The sequence below is a fragment of the Vanacampus margaritifer genome, chromosome 7, assembly GCF_051991255.1.
Source record: "Vanacampus margaritifer isolate UIUO_Vmar chromosome 7, RoL_Vmar_1.0, whole genome shotgun sequence".
Taxonomy (NCBI): domain Eukaryota; kingdom Metazoa; phylum Chordata; class Actinopteri; order Syngnathiformes; family Syngnathidae; genus Vanacampus; species Vanacampus margaritifer.
In genome coordinates this window covers 19,490,050-19,514,441 of record NC_135438.1, presented here as the reverse complement: position 1 = coordinate 19,514,441, position 24,392 = coordinate 19,490,050, and the positions used below count along the sequence as shown (strand labels likewise).

At 39.6% G+C, this 24,392-nt stretch overlaps 2 protein-coding genes across 7 annotated transcripts; one reads left to right on the top strand and one right to left on the bottom strand.

The window, feature by feature from the left end:
* Nucleotides 1-3,746: 3,746 nt before the first annotated feature.
* On the bottom strand, nucleotides 3,747-15,094 carry slc26a11 (solute carrier family 26 member 11). 4 transcript variants are annotated; one of them, XM_077571107.1, is made up of 16 exons: nucleotides 14,941-15,094; nucleotides 14,005-14,173; nucleotides 13,786-13,932; nucleotides 13,459-13,703; nucleotides 12,990-13,182; nucleotides 12,736-12,821; nucleotides 12,282-12,504; nucleotides 10,495-10,673; nucleotides 9,896-9,968; nucleotides 9,377-9,488; nucleotides 8,916-8,971; nucleotides 8,299-8,439; nucleotides 8,093-8,220; nucleotides 6,183-6,282; nucleotides 5,965-6,098; nucleotides 3,747-4,846 (listed from the first exon to the last, which is right to left on the bottom strand). In XM_077571107.1, exons 4-16 carry the CDS (start codon nucleotides 13,669-13,671, stop codon nucleotides 4,742-4,744), a joined length of 1,743 nt encoding a protein of 580 aa, XP_077427233.1. In that variant the 5' UTR covers nucleotides 13,672-13,703; nucleotides 13,786-13,932; nucleotides 14,005-14,173; nucleotides 14,941-15,094; the 3' UTR covers nucleotides 3,747-4,741. The 4 variants fall into 4 exon arrangements, 2 of the variants coding, with proteins under 2 accessions (XP_077427233.1, XP_077427234.1); XM_077571108.1 differs by having other exon boundaries at nucleotides 13,786-14,173; XR_013294808.1 differs by lacking the exons at nucleotides 3,747-4,846; nucleotides 5,965-6,098 and adding an exon at nucleotides 6,803-7,145 and having other exon boundaries at nucleotides 7,231-8,220.
* sgsh (N-sulfoglucosamine sulfohydrolase (sulfamidase)) lies at nucleotides 15,022-24,046 on the top strand. 3 transcript variants are annotated; one of them, XM_077571109.1, is made up of 9 exons: nucleotides 15,023-15,314; nucleotides 17,249-17,409; nucleotides 17,568-17,673; nucleotides 17,758-18,128; nucleotides 18,264-18,345; nucleotides 18,428-18,631; nucleotides 20,271-20,437; nucleotides 20,519-20,736; nucleotides 23,728-24,046. In XM_077571109.1, exons 1-9 carry the CDS (start codon nucleotides 15,203-15,205, stop codon nucleotides 23,909-23,911), a joined length of 1,605 nt encoding a protein of 534 aa, XP_077427235.1. In that variant the 5' UTR covers nucleotides 15,023-15,202; the 3' UTR covers nucleotides 23,912-24,046. The 3 variants fall into 3 exon arrangements, with proteins under 3 accessions (XP_077427238.1, XP_077427235.1, XP_077427239.1); XM_077571113.1 differs by lacking the exon at nucleotides 15,023-15,314 and adding an exon at nucleotides 15,341-16,991; XM_077571112.1 differs by lacking the exon at nucleotides 23,728-24,046 and having other exon boundaries at nucleotides 15,022-15,314; nucleotides 18,428-18,638.
* Nucleotides 24,047-24,392: the final 346 nt, after the last annotated feature.

The window sequence follows — 24,392 nt, the reverse complement described above, 5'->3', positions numbered from 1 at the left end:
TTCTGTGTTTCACCAAAGAAAAAGCATTTGAAAAAAATACACTAGGGACCTGACATTTCACCAGGATTGTTAAAAAATGTAGAAGTTCAAATTGGCGCCATGCTGTACTTTATACTTATTGCAAACAGGAGGAAGAGATTCACACAAAATTCTTGTAATAATGCCCGATTTTGGCTCATTGACTCCCGTTATAAATCACAGTTTTTGATATGCTGTAAACCTGATGTGTTATAATGCATTTTCCGTGATTACTGATGCAATCGCTTCTTTGACGAGTCATAAACATGAAAATAGAGGAATTTGTATGTTGAGAGTGTTAACACCCAAAATCCACTAGGTGGCGCCATAGGCTAATAAATGAATTTGCTTGTGCAAAGCGTGCTGCAGATTGTTGTGACCTTTGGACTTGTTTGAGCCTCTAACTATGTCATATGAAATATTCAAATTAGTCTTTTATTTTATATATATATACAGCATAGTTTGCATAGTCTTGCTATTAGCATAATACTGCTATTATTGTCCATAGGGGGCATTAAAAAAATAATAATAATAAAACCTATATATGTATAGATAGGTCTGATGCCATTGAACGTTTTGAGCGGTTGAAAGTGAAAAAAATATTCATAAATGACTAAGTTATCTCACTTCAAAGGAAATGCCTGATTTGGGCAAAATTCCAAGAGTTTTGTGCTATTCAGAAAAATGCCATTGGGCAAAAACATGCATAAAAAAATTCTATTGTGTTATGACTTATGGACTTGTTTGAGCCTCTAACTATGTCATATGAAATATTCAAATTGGTCTTTTATTTTATATATATATATACAGCATAGTTAGTCTTGCTATTAGCATAATACTGCTATTATTGTCCATAGGGGGCATTAAAAATAATAATAATAATAAAAACTATATATGTATAGATACATCTGATGCTACTGAACATTTTGAGCTGTTAAAGTGAAAAAAAAAATTCATAAATGACTAAGTTATCACACATCAAAGGAAATGCCTGATTTTGGCAAAAATTACAAGAATTTAATCAAAACAAAATAACGCCCACGGGTTAAAGTAAGAATTCTCACTTTAAAGTCAGAATTCTGAGATTTAAGGCAGAATCCTTTTTCTCTCTCGTCACTGGCTCTAATCCTCTTCCGTACTAGTCATATAAACAGCCTAATTAGGAAAAACAGCAGATTATTGTGCAGTATACTTACTAGGGGTGTTAGAAAAAATCAATTCGGCAATATATCGCGATATTACAGCGCGCAATTCTCAAATCGATTCAATATGCGGCCAAATCGATTTTTAAACATCAATTCTTTATTGGAAAATTCAACAAAACGTCTTACTTAGGGTTAGGATTTACACATTAAGCATAGAAGAATGTTATATTAATGTAACATTAAGCCTTAATATTTTATTTCAGTGCTGTTCAAACATGAAACAGACTGCAACCTGTTTGTTAAATGCAGTAGCTCAGTTATAAGCCTGAATTTTCTGATAATAATTTTTTATACAAATCTTACAGTGTACCTGTACAAGTTTACTGATTAGTATTTTCTAAATTTGAGTTTAAAAAAATTGCAATAATGAATTTATAGATTCGTATCGGGATTAATCGGTATCGAATCGAATCGTGACATATGAATCGTGATACGAATCGAATCGCCAGGTACTAGGCAATTCACACCCCTAATACTTACAATATTGTACTTGGTTATTCTGTCCCGTAATAAAGTTTTGGTCTTTCCATTTATGAATGAATGAATGAACTTTTATTTTCAAACGTATAAAAGAAAAGCAAAAATAATAAGAAAATAATTAAATATTCTCATTAGGTTATAGGTACTTTTTTTGTCAGAGTGGTCGCCACTCTTTATAATTATAAACAATTGGAATCATTGTACTCCTTCCCGTAACGTTTCAAAAAGTTGTTTTTTTTTAGTCAATTATTGATTTATTCCAAGAGCACAATTGGGTCAACATGAAAAGAAACACAATGTATGTTGCAAAGAAAACCATGAATGTGGGGATATTGTCACATTAGCAAAAAACGTCAACAACACATCATTAATAAGTAATAGCTTTCTTTCTCAGGATGTTTTGTGTAAGCATGCTTGCTCAAACACTTGATAACACCCACAGACTACACAGGCCATTCATTGCACAACAATAATTGGTAAATAGTCTGGATATGAATGCATATTTTTTCATGTCTACCTTATTGAGCACATCATTGAAGCCATTTGAGCTACAGAGTGAAAAAAATTATCTTGTGATTTTGACCACGACTAGTTGATTCTCATTGTTCACGCGTTGATGTCACAGTCAGCAGTGTTTAAATCATGGTAACCATTTTATTGTCTTTATTATTAATATTAGAAATTTATTTAATTATTATTATAATAGTAGTAATATTTTTTTATAAACGTACAACGAGAGTGACTAAAACTGCACCTCTTGTATGTGTTATGTCAAAGTCAAGGGAGCTTTATGCTAATTCTCTGCAACTTTCCATACCTGAACCCCCACCCGTCTGCCAGCCCCTCTCCACTTTTTCACTTCCCAATTCCTCCCTAATTGCAACCCTAATCCACAATTCCAAGTCCTCCAGCTGTCAATTTGACCCTCTCCCCACAACTCCGGTCAAACCCTGCCTCTCCTCATTACTCCCGTTCATCTCTGCCAATTATCCACTCTTCCCTTTTCCACTGGCATTGTCCCACCTTTGTTCAAAACTGTAGCTGTCACTCCCATCCTGGAGAAACCTGGCTTAGACCCCAATAACTACAATAATCTCCGTCCAATTTCCAATTTATTTCTAAACTCCTTGAAAAAGGAGTCGCCACTTAACTTTATTCTCATTGTGGATCCAACTTAAATGAATTGCTTCAATTGGTAACACACAATTGAATTAAGTTTATACAAAGTTAATATATTAAGTTTTATTAATTGTGAGTTGATTAAATCATAATTATGAGTTAATTTAACGTGATATATTAATTTTGGATTTAAAGTAGTAAAATTAAATCAAAGTAAAAAGTAAGTTAAAGTCTCTAAAAAGAGAATTGTTGATCTAACTTAAATTAATCGCTTCAATTGGTAACACACAATTGAATTAAGTTTATACAAAGTTAATATATTAAGTTTTATTAATTGTGAGTTGATTAAATCATAATTATGAGTTAATTTAACGTAATATATTAATTTTGGATTTAAAGTAGTAAAATTAAATCAAAGTAAAAAGTAAGTAAAAGTCTCTAAAAAGAGAATTGTTGATCTAACTTAAATTAATCGCTTCAATTGGTAACACACAATTTAATTAAGTTTATACAAATTTAATATCCATCCATCCATTTTCTTAACCGCTTGTCCTCACAAGGGTAGCGGGGACAAAGTTAATATATTAAGTTGAATTAATGATGAGCTCATTAAATCATAATTATGAGTTCATTCATTCATAATTAATTATGAGTTCATCAAACTTAATTAACTTTGGATTACTTTAATTCAATTGTGTGTTACCAATGGAAGCAATTCAATCTTTTTACAGTGTAGCCAAAATTTTATGAAAAGCAATTTTAGTGTGTGGTCAACCAGCAGTAAAAGAGCATCTGAGAAAATTGTGACTTGTTGAAGTTTGACAGAAAAAAAAAAAATCAGTTTCCATCTTGTGCCTAGCAAACACTATATTAGTTTAGACATTAGTTTTCATTAAACTATTCAAAATGAAATCATTCCAATCATGCAAATGTACAGTACTTTTATTACCTGAATTATAAAAATCTCTTCACGGAAGAATCTAAACACAATACATTTCAAGTATGTACTTAAGATATGGTACAGAAGTGCTGTCAAAAACATCAGGTCATTCTTTTAACTAAAACAAACATGCATTTCCCGTCTATGATTTGTCATACTGGGCCTTGTCAAATTAAGAGCTGTGTGAAGAATTCATTAATCATTAAGGAAAATTATTTTGTCTGGTGCAGTAGATCACCTTAGACCTTATATTTTAAAAATGTTATATCACGGTATGGTTTAATAAGTAAAAATTGTTTTCTTTTTCTTTTTTTCCCTTTTTTTTTTTAAATCAAGTGTTATAATGTCACTAGTGTTCTCCATCATGAAACAGAGTGCCGCTCAGCCTCTTGCAGGAGGATGTCATGGCGAGCAATTTGCTTTAGGTGGTAAATCAAACTCATTAGAAAATTAGTTTGAAAAGTTAATATACTAAATACAGTATGTGTTTTCCAAGGCTATTTTTAAATAAAACATCTTCTTTATTCTTAACTTCTACAGAAATGGGTCGCAACAATAGGAAAATGTGGTGCCCTGGGTGACAGCAGTTGACAAACACTGTCTTAAGAGGATTCTTTTAAAAAAGTGTTCATTTTTGTCATCCCCAACGCTGCGCAGCCATCTGTTGCAGTAATAGTGCAATTTCTGAGGTCATTTCCATTTTTAGTTCATGAAATATGATGAGAAATTTACAAAATAATAGGTTATAAACAATCATAAAATACACGTTTGGGGATCTATATGCAGCTCTGCAGCCAATCCAAACAACTCTTCTCATGCCGTTTAATATCGACGCACACCCTTGGCATGGTGGAAGCAGAAACTGATTAGCTGGAGTCCACATTGGAGATCAAAGTGCATAAAGTCTGTTTATGAGGAACTGCAGGCAGACCTCAATGGGCGGATCTGTTCCTCGGACAGTGGCTGGGCACTTCCTGCATTATAAATGGAGGTTTTCTGATCCCATTTGGAGCGCCGTCTCAACATCGTCAGCATATCTGAGGCCCTCCAGATCCGCAGCTAAAAGAATCTCCAGGACATTTGGCTGGTGGAGGAAGCAACAAGAAAATGTATATGTTACAATGTACATTCTGGTATTATATAGTAAACAAGCAATCAACTTTACGGGACACATCAAATACACAAATTGCTAAAAGTACACGGACACATAATCAGGTGTGGAAAGCAGTCTCCAAGTTGCCCACTTCACAGTGGCCAACTTGACCAGCGAGTCAATTTATGCTTCCGCCATGTAGACCATGTGCCTTTTCTTCGCTAATATTAAAGGGAATAAGAGGAGCCACTTCCTTGGCCATGAAGCAAGTCGGCTGTGTTCACTCCCACAACGGTGCAAATGAATGTTCCTAACTGTGCTTGTCTATAAAAATACAAAAAGAAAAAAAAACTCCACCCATGAGCACAGTTGAGAGCATGCTTTGCACAAGACTTGCGTTGGGCATGAAAATAGGGCCCATGGTGTCGGATGGTACCAATTTGCAAATCAAATGAAGCACCTGTCTGAAAACATCTTGTCTGTTCATTACGTCAAGGAGAAGTCAACCCCCCAAAATGTTTTTGACAATAACATGTTCTATGCAGCCCCACTACTCTAAATACAGTATTTTAGTTAATATTAAGCAGCAAAATCCAGCAGTTTTTATCAATATCAGAAGGCGGCCATTTTGCCACTTGATGTCGAGTGAAAATGACATCACAGTTGCTCAGGTCTCAGGTAACAACCAATCACAGCTCATCTTCAGAAAACAGGTGAGCTGTGATTGGTCGTTGCCTGAGCCCTGAGCAACTGTGATGTCATCTTCAGTCGACAGTAAGTGGCTAAATGGCTGAGATGGATAAAAAAATGGCTGGATTATGTAATATTATTCAGAATGTCATGTTTAGACTAGTGAGATTACATCTTAAAATCTATTTTTGCCAAGAAATGTTTAAAGTTGACTTATCCTTTAAACCTAGTTTTGGAGAGCTTTGAAGGTGGTTGAGAGTATTTTTAATTGGATTCTGTAGAAAGTGGAGAGCCACTGAAGGGATATGAGGACAGGAGAAAGTATTTTGTGTAAAAGTAGCCATATAGCTGCTTTCTGGATAACTGGCAGGCCATGCATGGTGGTTTGGGGAGGGAAAGGAAATGAATATAGGTGATACCTGCAATCCGGAAAGGATCAGATGCACATCTTGGCGTTTGAACAGCCTCAGCAAGTCGCTCAGCTCAAGAATCACAGTGAAATCTATCACACTGACATGATGGCAATCCAACACGACCGAGCGCGGGGGAGATTCTGGAGAACGTTGGGAAGAAAAGATAAAAAAAATGTCAACAATACATCACTCTTGACTGTTTACCGATTGGATCGAACACTTACCCTCTAAAGCTTGAGTGTGTATGATGTGGCTCAGATGTTCTGCAGCAGGAAAGCTGAGCCCACTGGCCAACTGAATGAGCATTACGCCTTGATGAGACATCTGCACACAGCAGGCACGCGTTTGACAACAACAATCAGCACAAGCGGACATGCAGGTTGTGAGAAATGGATCGTTCAGGACGACCGTTTGTAGTTAACAAACAGTTTGTCTGCCTCAATTTTTGGTAGTACAAATACAAGTGAAAATACATTTATTGTGTTAATAGCTTGTCCAACCTCTGTGCTCAGATTTGGCATGCAGAGCAAACCAAGCTCCACCCCTGGTAGTCATGGTAACCAAAGCCGGACTCACCATTGGCGGGGTTAACAGTGCGTGAGACAGCTCGGCCCTCGCAAACAGGCTAATTTTAGCAAGACAAGAAATGTATAGGTGTAGATGGTGAGATGTAAATCTTGTTTCTTCAGGTAATTTGACCAAAACGTATCACAGGCATGTTAATAAAACACTTGGGCATTGTTTTTAAAGGGTTACTTGACTCATTGAGCCATTTTCAGCAGTAAAAAGTTCATATTTTGTCCTGAATTAATTTGATAACTTCATTATTATTCATGTACAATACCTTTAAAACCACATTCGAGTGAAGATGACATGGCGGCACGGTGGCTGACTGGTTAGCATTTCTGCCTCCCAGTGCAGAGGACGTGAGATTGAGTCCGGGCTTCGGCGTTCCTGGGTGGAGTTTGCATGTTCTGCCCGTGCTTGCATGGGTTTTCTCCCAGTACTCCGGTTTCTTCCCACATTCCAAAGACATGCATGGCAGGTTGATTGAGCACTCTAAATTGTCCATAGGTGGGGTTGTTTGTCTCTGTGTGCCCTGTGATTGGCTGGCAACCAGTTCAGGGTGTACCCCGCCTACTGCCTGAAGCCAGTTGGGATAGGCTCCAGCACTCCCTGTGACCCTTCTGAGGACAAGTGGTTAAGAAAATGGATGGATGAAGATGACATCACCTGCGCTGAGGAAATAGGTAACGACCAATCACAGCTCACCTTTTTTCTGGGTTTGGTAAACAATCTGAGCCGTGATTGGTCATTGGTTACCTGTTTCCTCAGCACAGGTGATGCCATCTTCAGTCGACAGCATGTGGCAAAATATATTTTTTTAAAGGTATTAAGTGTTCATGAAGTTATCACATTAATTATAGACAAAATATTTTTTCTTCTTATTGTTGAAAATGGCTCAATGAGTCAAGTATTCCTTTAAATAACCTGAAGCAAGGGCTCCCTTGGGTGGGCCGGGGGGTCCGCTCGGGGATCAAACCAGTTTTGGAGCACAGAGCGCTACCAGCGAGCTACAATTCTGGACCTCCAACGCAGCTCAGCACCTTATTTGAACATGTACTTGGATGTTTTCTTTTTATGTTATGCAATGTCGTGCGATCTACCATTACTACCTTTGAGATCAACTTTTTGATCACATAATGAGCACCCCTGACCTGTACAAATATTAACAACTGAACAGCTTCAAACAGCATTATCCGTTTCCACTGAATTTGCTTCTTCTGACTGCTCGGCTGCCTCATGCACACAGACACACACAACTATTCATGGCACTTGCAAAGCTGCTCTGAATAAACAATGTGATGTTGTTTGAATTGTGTCATGTGAGAGGCGTTATAATCCACATGATTTTTTTCCTCCTGTGTTTTGATTAATCTTATGAACAGCAAAGCTACGTGAAGTTGCACAACTGAACTTTAAAGTTCTATTTTTTTCTGTGGGAGAAAAGTTACAAAATATGTAGCTCAAGCCTACAAGAGGACTACTGCCTCAGTGACAAGCTGCTGAAGCCATAAAGCTCAAATTCCACAAGGTAACATGTTCCCATCAACAATAAACTGTACTGGAATACCTTTATTCCAGGTCTAGCCATGGTGTATACCAGTAAGGCTCCAGATACGGCTACACCGCCTATGATTCCATACTGCACCTGCCAGAAACTCATCAGGAATGTCACAAGGAAGGGAAGGAGGTCAAGCTCTGGGGATGACAACACATAGAGTGAGGTTAAACGTGTACAGTTGTACACTGTGTACAAAAAAAAATGCAGAAACATACTATGTATCTGCCACATCTTCACCACAACATGATAGTCAACCACGGGAGCGACCGCACAGATGACAACAGCAGCAAGAGAAGCTTTTGGGATGTAGTAGAAGGCCGGCATGAGCAACGCCAGAGACAGCAACACTATCACACCTGCAAAAAAATACAATAAAAACTGAATTATAGTATTTTTTCAAATGATTTCTGGTAGCCAGGGTGTCAAATGAGTACATTTTCCATGTTTCCATGCTAATACGAGATTGCTTTGTGGGTGCGACACACATACACGGTCCAGCCACAGCAATAAGCACATAGGCACAGTCCAATCAATGATATTTCACAAAAAACAGTTGGAGAAAATATGCCTTTAAAAATCTAATAATGTTCTGCATTCATTGACATAGCAGGGTGATATTAATTCACAATAAATAAGTAAAACAATGTTTATTGTTGTGCCTATAGTTTACAGACAGTAAAGCAAAATTTAACATTTTCTGTTTATGGTGAAATCGTACATACAGATCTCATGGGACATAATGTAAAAAAACAGATATAAAAGAAATGCACTGTTGTAAAGCTGATTTCATAAAGTTTTAAAAGTATGTGAATGCAAAAGTGTGTGGACTCACTGGTGACAATCCCTCCAGCTGGAGTGCAAACCCCAGTCTGAGAATTCACGGCAGTCCTAAACATGACGACAAAAGATCAATCTGTGCGCACTGTCCACACTTCTTCCCATCCCCCCACACACACACACCGCACACACAGGTTTGTTTTACTATCTTTGTGGGGCTATCTCATTGCCATAATGATTTTCCTAGCCCCTTCCCCTAAACTCAACCATCAAAAATGATTGCCTAACCCTATTCCTTACCCTAACCTCAACCATAACCCAATTCAAACCTAAACTCTAAAACCAAGTCTTGACCCTCAAAGAGAGGTCTAAACTTGTGGGGCCCAGGTAAATGGCCCCACATGGGCGGGTGGGCCCCCCCGGGCCCCCCCCCCCCCCCCAAAACTCCTGAAAATCGTGAAATGTTGGCCCCACTATGTGACAAAAACAAGACCACACACACACACACACACAGACCTGCCAAAGCTGCCGGTAACAGGGTAGGCTGAGACAAAGGAGCCCATGATGTTGGTTATGCCAATTGCCAGCAGTTCCTGGTTAGCATCTATTCTGTAGTTGTTCTGCCTGGCTGAGGACAAACAAGAAGTCAAAAGCTTGGCCCAGTATTACACTGGCCAAAATATCTTGCCGAGAAGAAAAGCACTTGTGTGACACCTATAAAATTGACTGTTGATGTCATTGTAGATTAATTTCGTTATGTAACTGCATTGCATGTGTTGCACTTGCTGTCTGATTAGACTGTTGAATACGTTTGTGGCTGGGGGATAGTTCATGATGAAGTCAGATGAGACCATCTTTCCAAGACAGGGATAGTCAGCGCATAGTCCATATTTAGTGCCCATAATAGGGCGTGACTTACAAATGCATAAAGGAGACGATCAGAGGCATTCTTGGAACAACCACTGTGTACACTGCTTTTGCTGTATGGTTGTTGTTTCTTACCCACCTGGACCTTTATCCCCTTGGAAAACTCACCGAATGCTTTTGCGATTGCAATGCTCTCCAGCAGTCCCATGAAAGGAATCACAGCTAGACCTCCCCCAAAGTCCTGTGCACCGTATAAAGAGCAAGTCATTATACAGAGACATTAAAGCGGAAGTCAGACCAAAAACATTTCTTACAATATGTTCTATGCACCCCCACTAGTCTAAACACAGCATTGTGATTAATATCACATTTGCGGAATATATGTTAACCAGTCAAATCCACCGTATATCCATCTCAGGGGCGGCCATTTTGTCACTTGCTGCTCAGCTAGGGCTCATGTAATGACCAATCATGGCTCAGCTTGCGTACGTCACATGACCAAACTCAGAAAACAGGTGAGCCATGATTGGTCGTTAACTGAGCCCTGCAAGGGGGAACTGTGATGTCATCTTCACTCGACAGCAAGCGGCAAAATGGCCGCCTCCTGAAATGGATACAAGTGGGTGGATTTTGCTGCATTACAACAACATTAATGCTGTGTTTAGGCTAGTGGGGGCACATACAGTACAACATATAGTTGTAAAGACAATTTTTGGGTTGACTTCATTTTTAAGAACTGATGTCACACCCTCACAACGACTCCTTACCTGTACAATCTCTCCAAACGTTACTACAGTGCCATTGACGGTGGTGTCCGAGGTGGGCGGGAGCCTGAAGGGTGGAAGCCCCTGGGAGGTTTTTCCAGTAATTGTGAAGATGTGAAGGCCATACGCTTCCCACGAAAAGGCGCAAAAAGATGCGCCCACGACTACGAGGGCGTTACGCACTAATCAAAACACAAACACAAAACACAAAAGACATTTAAAAGGGACCTTAAAAATTTCTTGACAATAACACATGCGTTATATGTGACCTCATTAGTCTAAACATGACATTCGGATTATTATTACATTTGTGGAAAATGAGTTATGCAGCAAAATCCAGCCGTTTTTATCCATCTCAGGGTGCAGACATTTTACCACTTTCTGTCGACTGAAGATGACATCACAGTTGCTCAGGCCTCAGGCAACGACCAATCACAGCTCACCTGTTTTCTGAAACTGAGCTGTGATTGGTTGTTACGTCAGACCTGAGCAACAGTGATGTCATTTTCACTCGACAGCAAGTGGCAAAATGGCCTCCCTCTGATATTGATAAAAACTGCTGGATTTAGCTACTTAATTCATATTCCACTAACGCAATATTAACCAGAATATCATATTTAGACTAGACGAAGTGCAATTTCTGCAGAAATTGCTAGGGAATGCTGAAAGCTGAATGCTAATCTGAATGATTATGAAACAGAGCGAAAGATAAATGATGTGAAAATTACTGTATTAATTGTAGTTGAAAGATAAATGAATAAAAAGAAAACAAACTGCAATTTGTCCAAGGTGGGATTCAAACCCTTACCTCCTGTTTACCAGTCAAAGCTCCGCTTGCACTAGCCACTGAGCCATTGCTGCCCTCAAAGGATCTGTGACATTGTATGTAATTGTAGTGAATATTTCAGTATAAAGCTGCTGAACGCTAATATCTGAATGTATGAGGAATGCTTATGAACTAAATTGAAAGATAAATGATGTGAAAATAACTCATTATGGATTGTAGTTCAAAGATAAATGAGTAAGTAAATAAATTGAGCTGCAACCAGTCTAAGGCGGGATTACAACCATTGAATGTACTGAAATGTAGTCCAAGCAGGGTTTGAAACCAGGTTCTCCAATGGCCCAATATGAGAGGCAATTGCTCTAAGCACTGAGTTAAGTAAAGTTCTGCAGCTCGTGGCTCTGCGGCGTATTTATATTTAAAAGTTTTGTACAAAGCTGAAAGCTTTCAATGGGGAATTGGGACACGTGTTTAATCATTTTAGTGAAATTATAATGCATTTCCTAAAATGATAGTAAGTTGGTATACATTTATATCGCTAAACATAATTGTCATGGATATATTTGCAAAGTACAGTCGGAGGTGGGATTCAAACCCGTGACCTCCTGGTTAAGTGGGAAAGTGGGACTTCGAAAAAGTTCAATGTCAGTCCCATTGAAAATGAATGGGGAAAAGTTGATATTTATTCATTTACTGTAAGTAATGTGGAATCAGACGATAAATACCAGGAGAAGCGTGAATTTTTTTATTTGAAGCAAATTGAAATTTGAACGGTGTAAATCGGAAGTATTATGTGGGAGTTGTTTCTCTGCAAATAAGTTAGGAGAATAAAATGCTATAATAAGTAATAAAGGTTGGAAACAACAAAGCATTCCCACAACTAGTGGGGCTACATACAACATATTATTGTCAAACATTTTAAGGCGGGTTGACTTCCCCTTCAACAAACTGTAGTGCAAACACACCATGCGCCAAGTGAATGGAGTGTTGTAACATTGGTACTGACTTGTAGCAACAGCCCACACCAATCTTCTGGCAGTCCTGAAGAGCCAGCTAGGAGCATCATCATCGGGTCCCAGACTTGTCTTCATTAACGTCAACATCACCAGCAACACTACACAGAGCAGACCAAGGACCACATCGCCGATTCGGGCCTCTGGGATCTTGTAAAATGTGTAGTATAGCTGTGGGAAGAACTCGTGGGGAATACCTTGGAGTCCCAGGATATTCTACAAATAGAATTAAAAATCTTGATTTATAAAGGTGTATTTGTTCCTGAGAATATTTGCCAAAATATTGCTGCGATAATGCTATTTTTTTGGTTGTTATTTGGGTTGAATCAACTTTCTTGATTGTTTTATGAGGACATTCAGAGGGCATTTTATTATTGCTCTCGTAAGTGTGTTTTGACAACTGGTGTGGAGTGTTTGTGCAATTACAAATTACAACTATTACCTCACCTTCACCTGGCCAAAGCCAATTGTTATTGCCGCAGCACAAGTGAAGCCTTTAATGACTGGGAATGAGATGAAGTCCAAGAGGAAGCCTGCAATGGAGGAGTTTACATTTCACATTTTGGCCTGCAGAGGGCGGCAAAGTATGTATGTAACACCATAATGCTAGTCGTATGAATACAAATCTTCATACAGAATGTGACAACTCTTGTTTTTCTGATGTCAAGTGTTATAAAATGAGGTTGCTCCCTTCCCCTCACCTAATCTCAGTAATGCCAGTGAAGCCTGGATGAGACCACAGAGGAGGCTAAGCAACACGGCTCGATGCGGCTCGCCCCCCACCAACGAGAAGCAAAGTAGGGACATGATGGCTGTGGGTCCCAACGTCACATCCTTGGATGTCCCCAGGAAGGTGTACATGAAGCCTCCCATGAAGGCAGAGTAGAGCCCGTACTGTGTGCAAAAATGATTGTGTTCAACTTTGCCACAATTATGCAACAAATGATCAGTTTTAGTCATAACAGTGAGGTCGAAAAGTCAGTTCAGTCAAACGATTGGGAAAACTCAACTTTATAACAGCAGGGGGATACCGACCAGGCGACCAAGCCCTGCCAGGAATAGCGAAAATCCTATATGTTTGCGATCCTGGATTTCTAACTGACATGTTTTCAAGGGTTAAAGAAAGCCTATTCTAAATTCAAATTTTAAAAAATCAGGGATAGGACTCACCTGCACGGGAAGGCCTGCTACTTCTGCATAGGCCAAAGCCTGCGGGATGGTTGTCAGCCCGACAGTGAGGCCAGCAAGGAGATCCATCTGCAGCCATTTAAGATTGTATTTGGGTAGCCAGGAGAGAATGGGCAAGAATCCCTTCAGCACCCTGCTGGAGCAGCAGCCAATTTTTCTTTCTCGCGTCTCTCTTTGCAGCAGAGGTTGGTCCATGGTGAAGAAAATTGTATGTGTAAAAGGAGAAGCTGTTGAGGTGAATGTTGGCAGAAGTCACAAGTGTGAATAAGGGTAACATGACTATATAGTTACAATATCAAATCTACATACACAGCAAGATGAAAGTTCCTCCTTTTGTTTTATAGGTGACTCATGATGTTATTGGACTGGAGATTTGTTCCTCTAACTTGGTTCGAACATTCTGGAAAATATCTTGTCTGCTCTTCTCGCTTTGTCCCTGATTTTTTCCACACCGAACTTCAAGCACAAAGAAAATGCATGTGAAGAACACTCCATTTGTCATGTACAAACACGTTGATGAAATATGACCTCTGTATTTGACCCATCACAGTAGTGACTACATAAGCACACAGGGTATCTGTGTTTGACTCTCGCTCAAGGACACCAAGGACGGCCTTGTGGATGTTGGTGCATGGTCTTGAACCAGTGATCTCAAGGTGGCAGACTTAAAACTCTCAGCCTGTGGCGATCTGTGTGTCTGTGAAGGACCAACACAATGCTTGTAGCAGTCAATGATCAATAAGTGATAAGGTCAGTTTAGGACTTGCCAATGAGTTAGTACAAAAGCACATTACACCTCAGTCTTCAAAATGCTCAAGTGGTGCTAACCAGACAAGCGCTAAAAACCCAAGTGTTTTTTAGCCTGGTGTTAGTTTCGCACACTCGACTGACTCGACTCTCAAACAGGAGGAATAACCTAAAATGCCTTGGGCAGCACCGCGCCATATAATCACAGCTACAATAACACGTTTATAGATGATGAGAATCATGTGACATGCACGCTGAACGACTTTCACGATCAAGCAACAGCTCTCGCGCTCTCTCACTCTCTCTCTCTCTCGCTGGTATTTTATTGGTTTATTGAACATATAAATGCAATAGAAAATATAAAAGTGACGGAAAGAAAAGTTCAAATAAAACAAAATATTAATAGTCAGAATTTACATGTTCAAATGGAGTAGGAAGAAATAATTTGGAAATTTGACAGCTGTATACACATTCATGTTTGCACTATAGCATATAAACAATTGCTAATGCTACACGGGTTGTATCGCGTTGAAAACGGTGGATATGTATATTGATTAATTAAATACTAATTAAAGTGAACTACACTAAGAGCGACTTTAAACAATCACTAAAATATTCAAACACAGATCACGAGCATAAAAACGATCAAAACGAATACATTTGCATGGAATGCAATGCAACTATCAAATGTGAGCAATACATGTCGTTCCTTCTTACATTTGCGGTTTTCCCAAGTTCTTGTTTGCCGATCTGTGCCGTACGAACCACTTCCCAATAAGCATCCCAGCCAAGCCTTCCGAAAGTTCCGGTTGTGAAACGTCACGTGGTAACGGTCATGTGATAGCACGTGGCCGGATTTGTTTGCGGAAGAAGAAAAAAGTGCTGCGGTTGTATTAACAGGCTAATTTATCTCGCATTCCAATTCAAACAATGTGAAAAACTTTAAAATATTTCCATTCCAACAATGTGAAGTTTCCAAATGACTAATCCGGACAATATTACCACGAGCAAGATGTTCAAACCATTTCTTTGGTTGCTGCTTCTTTGTCGCCTCGGGGAATCCAAGAGAAGAAATGTTCTTCTAATTATCGGTGAGTGGTTACGTTTTAAACTGAGAGTGCATGATGCAAAAACAAACAAACAAACAAAAAACTACTAACGCTACACTCACGCTAAGATTTGGCTGAGAAAGTGTTCGCGTCTCAGCATCAAGTTGCCTGCGAATACAAACGCAGTGGCATCTTGTAGTTTATTATAAATTATTTTTTCCTTGTCAAGAATTCCAATTTTGATCATTTGCCACCACGGAAACATGTTGTTGTTTTAAACCAAGCGTTACCTAGGCTGTCAGTCTTTAAAGTTATGAACTTACTAACAAAAATGCTAAAACAGCTGATAACAACTGAAAATATACACCTCATTTGTCTCCTTCTTTCTGGTAACAAGCCTTTGACAAAGTAACGACTATCTATCTAATCTAGAAATTTGAAGTAACAGATCATCAGAAAAATAAATACTCAAGTGATGCAGAGACACAGTACCGGAAAAATGTACTCAAGTGGAGTGACAAAGTATTTATATGCACAAATATTTCCCACCAATGCGTAAATTCTTTACATTTCTGGTTGTGAAATACGGTAAATTATGAAAGGATTACTTGACACAAATATTATTCTTTTTAGCTTTGGACTCAAACTTTTTGCTTTGTGTAGCTCATGACAAATCAGGAACAATTTGCACAATCCACCATATTAATATCTGCTATCTCAAGAGATGACCTAATAAAAGTTAACTTCTTTAGTAATACTGCCCCAACTTGTACGAGAGACCACCTGTTGTCTTCTAGATCAGTGTTTTTCAACCACTGTGCCGCGGCACACTAGTGTTCCGTGAGATATAGTCAGGTGTGCCATGGGAAATTATCCAATTTCACTTAATTGGTCTAAAAACATTTTTTAGAAACAAATTAATTATTATCTGCCAATAACGTGTTGTTGTCGGCTGTGAGAGCAGTGTGGCGGAAGAGTGGCAGTAATCATAAATCTTCGCCTGTAGGTGGCAGCACGTCGCTAGTTGTTGATTGCCCTCTACTTTGAAACAAGGATTAGTGATGCATGGATGGCGGCAGGTGCCTAGCAAAACAAAACGGTGATCTGAACACACGAATGCAAGGTCAAAATGAAAACTTCCTTACAAGTAAAGATAAAATAAATGGATTTCGTTCAAAGTTGCACCTCTGGCAACAATATGTGGAACGTGGCAACCTCGACATGTTCCCACTTACCAAGAAACTGCAAGATTTTAACACTGCTGCATCGTGTGAGATAATAGTTAAACATTTGAAAATGCTTGAGGAAAAGATGTCATTTTATTTCTCTTCAACCTCAACTGAAAGCCTTGACTGGGTCAGGGACCCATACAGTTCAGTATCAGTTGGAAAGGACATGACTTTACAGGAGCATGAGCAACTAACTGAACTGAGACAAAATCGTGGTTTAAAGCTAAGCTTTGCTGATCTGCCTTTGGACAGTTTTTGGTTGGCTACTGCCAAGGAATACCCCATTCTGGCAAACAAAGCTATTTTGACATTGCTCCCATTTTCCACGACATATCTGTGCGAGGTGAGCTTTTCAAGTCTGACTGCCATAAAAACAAAGAACAGAGAGAGACTGAGAGCTGTTGAGGAAGAGCTTCGTGTGTGCCTCTCGTCGATTCCTGCCAGAATATCTTCTCTGTGTTCATCCAAACAGGCCCAGGTTTCACACTGAGTGAGTAAACATAAAAAAGATGACAAAACACTTTTTTCTTTTTGTTTATTTGATTCATATTGAGGTAACTTTGACAAGAATGGCTTTATATTGTTAATATAGGCAACAGAGTTTTAATTTTTAACATTGTCAGCTGGTGGTGTGCCTTGAGATTTTTTCGAAGAAAATAGTGTTCCTTGGCCCAAAAAAGGTTGAAAAACACTGTTCTAGATGCACATGGAGCCCACTAGTGTTTTTTCTTCTTCTCCCTCTTCCAGCTGATGATGCCGGCTTTGAGACTGAGGTGTACAACAACTCTGTGGTCCACACCCCTCATCTGCGTTCTCTGGCTCAGCAAAGTGTCGTGTTCAACAATGCTTTCACCTCTGTCAGCAGCTGCTCCCCCAGCCGCTCCACCATCCTCAGTGGTTTGCCACAGGTAACACACACATGCAATACCACATGCACAAAAGTCTTTAGGAAGTATTTTTTAGGAAGTATTTTTTCGATCAGGTAGTTGGTCTCAACTTCTGCACCGACGCAAAATGTCAGATGTTCATTTTGCCTTTAAATAAAAAATGTTTTGTGCCTTCTTAGCACCAGAATGGCATGTATGGCCTTCACCAGGGAGTGCATCATTTTAACTCTTTTGATGGCGTCCAAAGTCTGCCGCTGCTCCTCAACCAAGCTAACATACACACAGGTTTGTGATACTTTATTTTTCTCCCTCGTCATACACAACTTGCAAACATGTGCTCGACCGTATTTCTGTCATTTTCACTCTCAGGTATAATTGGCAAAAAGCACGTTGGTCCTGGGTCCGTGTACCCGTTTGACTTTGCGTACACGGAGGAAAACAACTCTGTCCTTCAGGTGGGGCGGAACATCACCCGCATCAAACTTCTCGTGCGAAAGTTTTTCCAGACTCATAAAGAGGAAGCTTTTGGCAAAAAGCAAAAAGCAGAAGACAACACAGTGAACAGTTTGAAAGATGAAGAAAGGCCTTTTTTCCTCTATGTTGCCTTCCACGACACCCACCGCTGTGGCCACTCCCAGCCCCAGTATGGTGCGTTTTGTGAGAAGTTTGGAAATGGGGAGATGGGAATGGGCAGAATTCCTGACTGGACTCCACAATATTACACACCAGAGCAAGTTAAGGTCAGTGATTCAAGACAAATACCGGGTTGTCGAATGTTTTTCCTGTTTTTGTCAGTTGTATGTGATGATACCATCATAGAAATCCTGAGTCTGTTGCCCTATAAAAAACTAGTTTAACAATTTGTGAAAATCCAGGTTCCCCCTTTTGTACCGGACACACCTGCAGCACGAGCTGACTTAGCCGCATTGTACACTACAGTGAGCCGACTGGACCAAGGTACAGCATATGCACCACAAATGCGCACCGCAAATTCCTTCATGTGAAACAATAGTTTTAATGACACAATTTTTTTGTGTAGGTATTGGATTAGTTCTTCAGGAGCTCAGGGACGCTGGTTATGGGAATGACACTCTGATCATCTACAGCTCCGATAACGGCATCCCCTTTCCCAACGGCAGAACCAATCTGTATCACTCCGGCACAGCAGAACCCATGATGGTGTCCTCTCCAGAGCACAGGCAGCGATGGGGAGACATCAGCCAGGCATTTGTCAGTTTATTAGGTAAGAGGTAGGATATATACTGAATATTCTCTTGAGAAAAAAAGACATGTGGAAGCCACTTGCTTTGATTTCAGTGTGTAGTTGCGCAATGTTTACTGAACTACAATAATGATCCACCACCAAGTGACCAATGTGACTGTTATGTTGTTAATTGGCCACTAGAGGGAGACTTGACTACATAATGTACAGCAACAGCTGGACGTCAAGTTAGACCTAATTTCATTTACCTCCATATCCTAAAAATGAATAAAAAAATACATGTATAGTTTTTGGGAAAGCCTATTTGGCATAATGACATTTATTTATATACTTCATATATCTGAGATTGGGGATTAGAATCCAGGGACCACACCACTCCCTTCCTGTGTGGAGTTTCTTTTCACCATGCCTGCGTGTTTTGCCGCCAGGTTCTCCAACCTTTTCCCACATTTCAAAATCATGCCTCTCACATAAAGTCTGTTTGGATACGCTCCAGCTCACCCACAACCCTATGAGAATAAGCGATATAGAAAATGATTGGTTGGTAAACTGGGTAAGCTGCAATATGGAACTTTTTTCCCAAAAATATCTTTACAGTAGCCTTTTTATTTGACCATTTATGACTGAAATGTCTTCTAAATAGGAGATTAACACCTCAGCTGTTCACAATGGGTACTCCTGTAAGCCAATAGTTTTCAGTCTGGATTCGGGTTCGAATTTCATGCTGCGGATGTGACGTAATGTGCGTAGTGTGTATGTGAAGAAGGGTATGTGCAGTTTCATTTTTCGTCGGCAGGTGGCAGTAGCGATTCAAAATGGAATATTCTACGTTCAGTAGCTTTAGCTTTATGGTACAATAAATGCATTTTTGTATGTGCAGTAGCGTTCAAAAGTGTTCTTAGCCCCTGGACATTTCTACATTTTATTATGCTACATCAATAAACACAAATGTATTTTTGTGTTTTATGAAGAAAAGGATTTTCATGTCTTTTCAAAAACAAAAAAAAACCCCAAATTATAGCATACAAAACTATTCGCTCCGCAGAGACAATATTTTATAGAAGCACCTTTCCACTGCAATTACAGCTGGAGGTTTTTTGGTGTATGTCTTTATTAGGATGGAACAATTTTTTTCTTTTCAGATTGAATGCTGCATTATCCCCCCTTGCAGTGTTTGCTTGTATGGAGGGATTGCATATATTTTATTATGGCCAAAGTAATAGTCACGATTATTTTTGATCAATGTTGTTATTATTAATCAATACCATTATTCATTATGTGGTAAAACCACCCGCATTTTTATTGCACTGCTTTTCAACAAAGAGCATGTAAACAACAGGTTTCAGTGCAAAATGAAACTTGAAAAAAGAATAAATGATCATATAAAAAAAATACCTTAATTGAATATATATGCAAAGTAATACATTGTCAATCCACTATTTGTAATCCATGAGTAATTGAGACTCCTCAAAAATGATTGTAATTGTCTCTGAATATCACAAAATGGTGACACAGCACTACTTTTGTCTGAATGAAACTCCTCAACATAGGCACCAAGTTGCCGCAAGATGGTGCCAAAATAATACTACTGAATTACGAGTTCTGAAAACAGCAAAGATTGTTATTATCATGTGATGTGTAATCTGTCCTCTTTTGACAGACGTCACTCCCACCATCCTGGACTGGTTTTCCGTTCCCTACCCGTCATACAGCCTGCCTGGCAGCACCACTGTGCCAGTGCACCTCACTGGTCGCTCTTTGCTTCCTGCCCTGGTCACCGAGCCCAGCAGCTGGCACACAGTCTACGCCAGCCAATCCCTGCACGAGGTGTGTGAATGCCACGCCCTTTTCTAGAACATGGCACATACAAACCAGCTCCTTTGCTCCTTTTCGTCTCGTTGGAACCAGGTCACCATGTACTACCCAATGCGTTGTGTCCACCAGGGGGCGTACCGCCTCCTCCACAACCTGCACTACCGCATGCCCTTCCCCATCGACCAGGACCTGTATGTTTCGGCCACCTTCCAGGACCTGCTGAACCGCACCAGGCTGCGTGAGCCCACTCACTGGTTCAAAAGTCTGCAGCAGTATTACTACAGAGAGCGCTGGGAGCTGTACGATATCAGGTCTGCTCGCATCGCCCGCAACAACATGCAACTCGCACTCGAACAAGCATTATATCGGAAGTTGACGTTTAGTGATGGGGCCATGTTGTAATTTTTTTTATAATTTTTTTGCAGGATAAGCACCACTTTTCAGTTTGGTGTGTCAGTTGAAATAATAGGCCCTTAGCACAAGGACAATCTATTTCAGTGTTTCTCAAATGGGGGTATACAGTATGTACCCCTGCAAGGGTAGGCACTCCAGGGTGTGTGAGAGATTTAAACAAAAAAACATTATTAAAACACAGCATTCATGCAAAAATGCTTTGAAAATAATCACTAAATTATGCAAATACTTCTGTAAAACGTAAGTTCATAAAATAAATGTACAACTTCATTGTCCTAAAAAAAACCCCGAATGGTTCCACCCAACCTGTCATATGCCACCCAGCATCACCTGTCAATCATTTCAAAACTTTATTTACAATTAAGTTATTTATTTTTGAGAACAGATCTTTACTATGACCCTAATTAATTATACTAGGAGAATAATTAATGGTGATTGTTTTTGCGTTCACAAATCTATAATTAATTTAATTCTTTCTTTCTTATTTTTTAGTAATATCTTCTTATTTCCCAAAAGAGATGAATGAAATGAAGTTCCAAAGTTGAATAAATCAGACAACGATGGCACCACACTCTTTTGCACTGGTTAGGGAACGCTTGGCTGAAGAAGAAAAAAAATCAGTATTGAAAAAAGGTTGCAAAGCACTGCTCTATTTGCTGGTGGTGACCTCCACCAAGGAGCTCATGAATACTTAATAATTATATTAATAATAAATAAAATAGTCCAAGACAACACAAGTAAAATTTAGTATTCAAATACAAGTTGTTATTATTGAAGGAGGGGGAAAAAACCCTCCAAACCTCCATGGCCCTGTTTGAAAAAGTGATTGTCCCTTTAAACCTTAAAAACTGGTTGGGCCACCCTCAGCAGCAACAACTGAAATAAAGCATTTTCGATAATTGCCAGAGTCTTTCACATCTCTGTGGGAATATTTTGGCCCACTTTTCCTTGCGGATTTGCTATAATTTAGCAACACCGTTTTTTTTCCAACCATGAACAGCCTTTTAAAAGTTATGCAACAGCATTCAAATTAGATTCAAGTCTGAACTTTGACTAGGCCACTCCAAAACCTTCATCTTGTTTATTTTGAAGCCATTCAGAAGTTGACTCGCTGATGTGTTGTTGTCGTGATGCAAAACCCAAGTACGCTTCAGCCTGAGGTCACTACGTGGCGGCCAAACATCGGCCTGGTTTTCACGTTCACATTAATCACAGCAAGTCATCCAAGTCCTGAAGTAGAAAAGCAGCCCCAGACCATCACACTGCCACCACAATGTTTTAACTGCGGGGTGTGGTGTTCTTTGTTTGAAATGCTGTCTTATGTTTAGGTCAAATGTAGCGAGAAGTTCAACTTTCGGCTCATCAGCCCATTGAATATTCTCCCCAAAGTCTTGGAATCATTCAGACGTGTTTTACAAAAGTAACATGAGTCTTTATGTTGATTTTGGTCAGTAGAGTTTTGGAACTCTGCAGTGGATGTCATTTATGTCCACTCGCACTCGCTTCCTCGCACCTCAACCGAGGCGAGGGAGGCCAGCAGTTCTTTAGATGTTGTCTTGGGTTCCTTTGTGACCTGCAGGTTGAGTCTGCACTTTGCTCTTGGGCTGATTTCTTTCGGCCGGCCTTTCCTGGAAAGGTTCAACACTGTTCCACGCTCTCTTCATTTGTAGATAATAGCTTTCACTTACTGTGATTCACTGCAGTCCTCAAGCTTTAGGACTGCCTTTGTTACCCTTTCCAGACTGACAGATGTCAATTACTTTATTTTGTATTTGTTTGGCTCATGGCACGGTCAGGGTCATTTTTTCCCCCTCTTAATAAATCACATCTCCATTTAAAAACTACATTTTATGTTTACTTAGGTTATCTTTATCCATTCTATACATTTGTTTTATGATCTTAAACATTAAAGTGAATTAGCCATGCAAAAAGATAATTATTTTAGAAGAGGGTAAATATTTTTACATGGCACATGCTGTCATTTTGATGACCTGTTTTCATTGCAGTCTTTGGCATAATAAAACTGTAAATGATAGTGAATACATTTTTACAATGTTTATGAGATGATTTTACTAACGCAGACGAACCAACAAACAACGACAACGGTCTGCCCCCCCTCCCCCTTTCCTTTCATTAATGTTCAGCTTTGGCACTTGTAGAGCTCTACTGAGTGACATTGTATTCATGCATGTGGCCATTATAGCAGTGCCGAAACAATGAATGTAATGGAGGCTTGAGGCATATTCTCCCGTGTGCCTCTTAGTCACTGCTGCACAATTACGCATCTTCGAGCGATATATTTCCATTCTGGGTGGATGTTTGTACCTCACCTGGACCACATCTTACCAAAGACTTTAGGCGCCTTTCCTCTTGCGTGCGTCCAGAGTCTTTATAAATCCAGCTTCCTGTGAAGGTGAAACCTCATATTGCACATCTTGAATCATTTCACCGCAGCTGACGGTGGTTGATAACTGTCACAGGCCGACACGGATGATCCGTGCTGACGTGCGAACAGGGCGGTCACACCTGGCCCATATACGCTCACCAACTTGCCCAACGGCTGTAATGTGCCCCCGACTACATTACACCAACAATAATGAGTGTCTGCAGACCTTTTTTTCACATGCTGATGGAGTGCCAATCACAAACAACTACAGTCAGTTAGAAAATAAAGTTAACAAATAGCATAGTCAAAATATGTATTACCGTTCAAAAATTTGCATGCACTAAATGTTGCCACCAATAACTTGATTGAATTTTCTCAAAATGTTCCGATTTGCGTAGCCCATCCATTTTTTTTCCTTATTTATTTGTGAATTTGCAAAATAATGTACTTGTGAAGTGTGGCTAACAGTTTGTTTCTTTTCATTCCCACACGGCCAATGCAGAAAAGACCCTCTGGAAACGAAGAACCTGGCGTCAGACCCGTCGTACAGCAGCCTACTGACGAGCCTTAAGCAGGAGCTCCAGAAATGGCAATGGGCGACAGGGGACCCGTGGGTCTGTGGAGCAGACTATGTGCTGGAAGACAAGCTGGAGCCGCACTGCAGACCACTTTACAATGGACTCTAATGATACATGAGCCTATCTTAATTGGCATATACGATAAGTCTGCACCCAATATGATAAGCAATACATCATGTTTATTTATGTTTTTATATGCTATGCTGCTTTTAATGGTCAAAATAAACATTTTACATCCCCTTATTTCATATAATGGTCCCATGCTTGATTACGTTACTGGCTGGGGTCTCTATTCGGTTTCCATACATGTACAGTTCACATCTCATCTAAAAGCTTTTATGGAGAAGCAAAATGGAATACATGACATTTAACTGTTTTATTATTTCATTGGAGGAGTACATCCCTCACTAGTCTTCTCCCAGGAGCGGGTGGAGCTGATGATGCATAACTAGCGGGATCAGTAAATCAATCTGCAAGTCACTTTGTATTGATACATTTCTGTTATTTTCCTCTGAGCCCAATTTTGAAGCAAGGCTGATTCACACACTGCTTTTATTGACGTGCTTTTTTTCTTGAACTCAAAATCCAC

Coding starts and splice junctions, on each gene's coding strand:
- slc26a11 (XM_077571108.1), bottom strand. CDS start 13,671: ATGGACCAACCTCTGCTGCAAAGAGAGACGCGAGAAAGAAAAATTGGC. Junction 8,972..9,376: donor GTTACCGGCAGCTTTGGCAG/GTCTGTGTGTGT, acceptor CGTCATGTTTAG/GACTGCCGTGAATTCTCAGA. Junction 6,099..6,182: donor ACACACTCAAGCTTTAGAGG/GTAAGTGTTCGA, acceptor AACGTTCTCCAG/AATCTCCCCCGCGCTCGGTC.
- sgsh (XM_077571109.1), top strand. CDS start 15,203: ATGACTAATCCGGACAATATTACCACGAGCAAGATGTTCAAACCATTT. Junction 17,410..17,567: donor TCCTCAGTGGTTTGCCACAG/GTAACACACACA, acceptor GTGCCTTCTTAG/CACCAGAATGGCATGTATGG. Junction 17,674..17,757: donor CCAAGCTAACATACACACAG/GTTTGTGATACT, acceptor TTTCACTCTCAG/GTATAATTGGCAAAAAGCAC.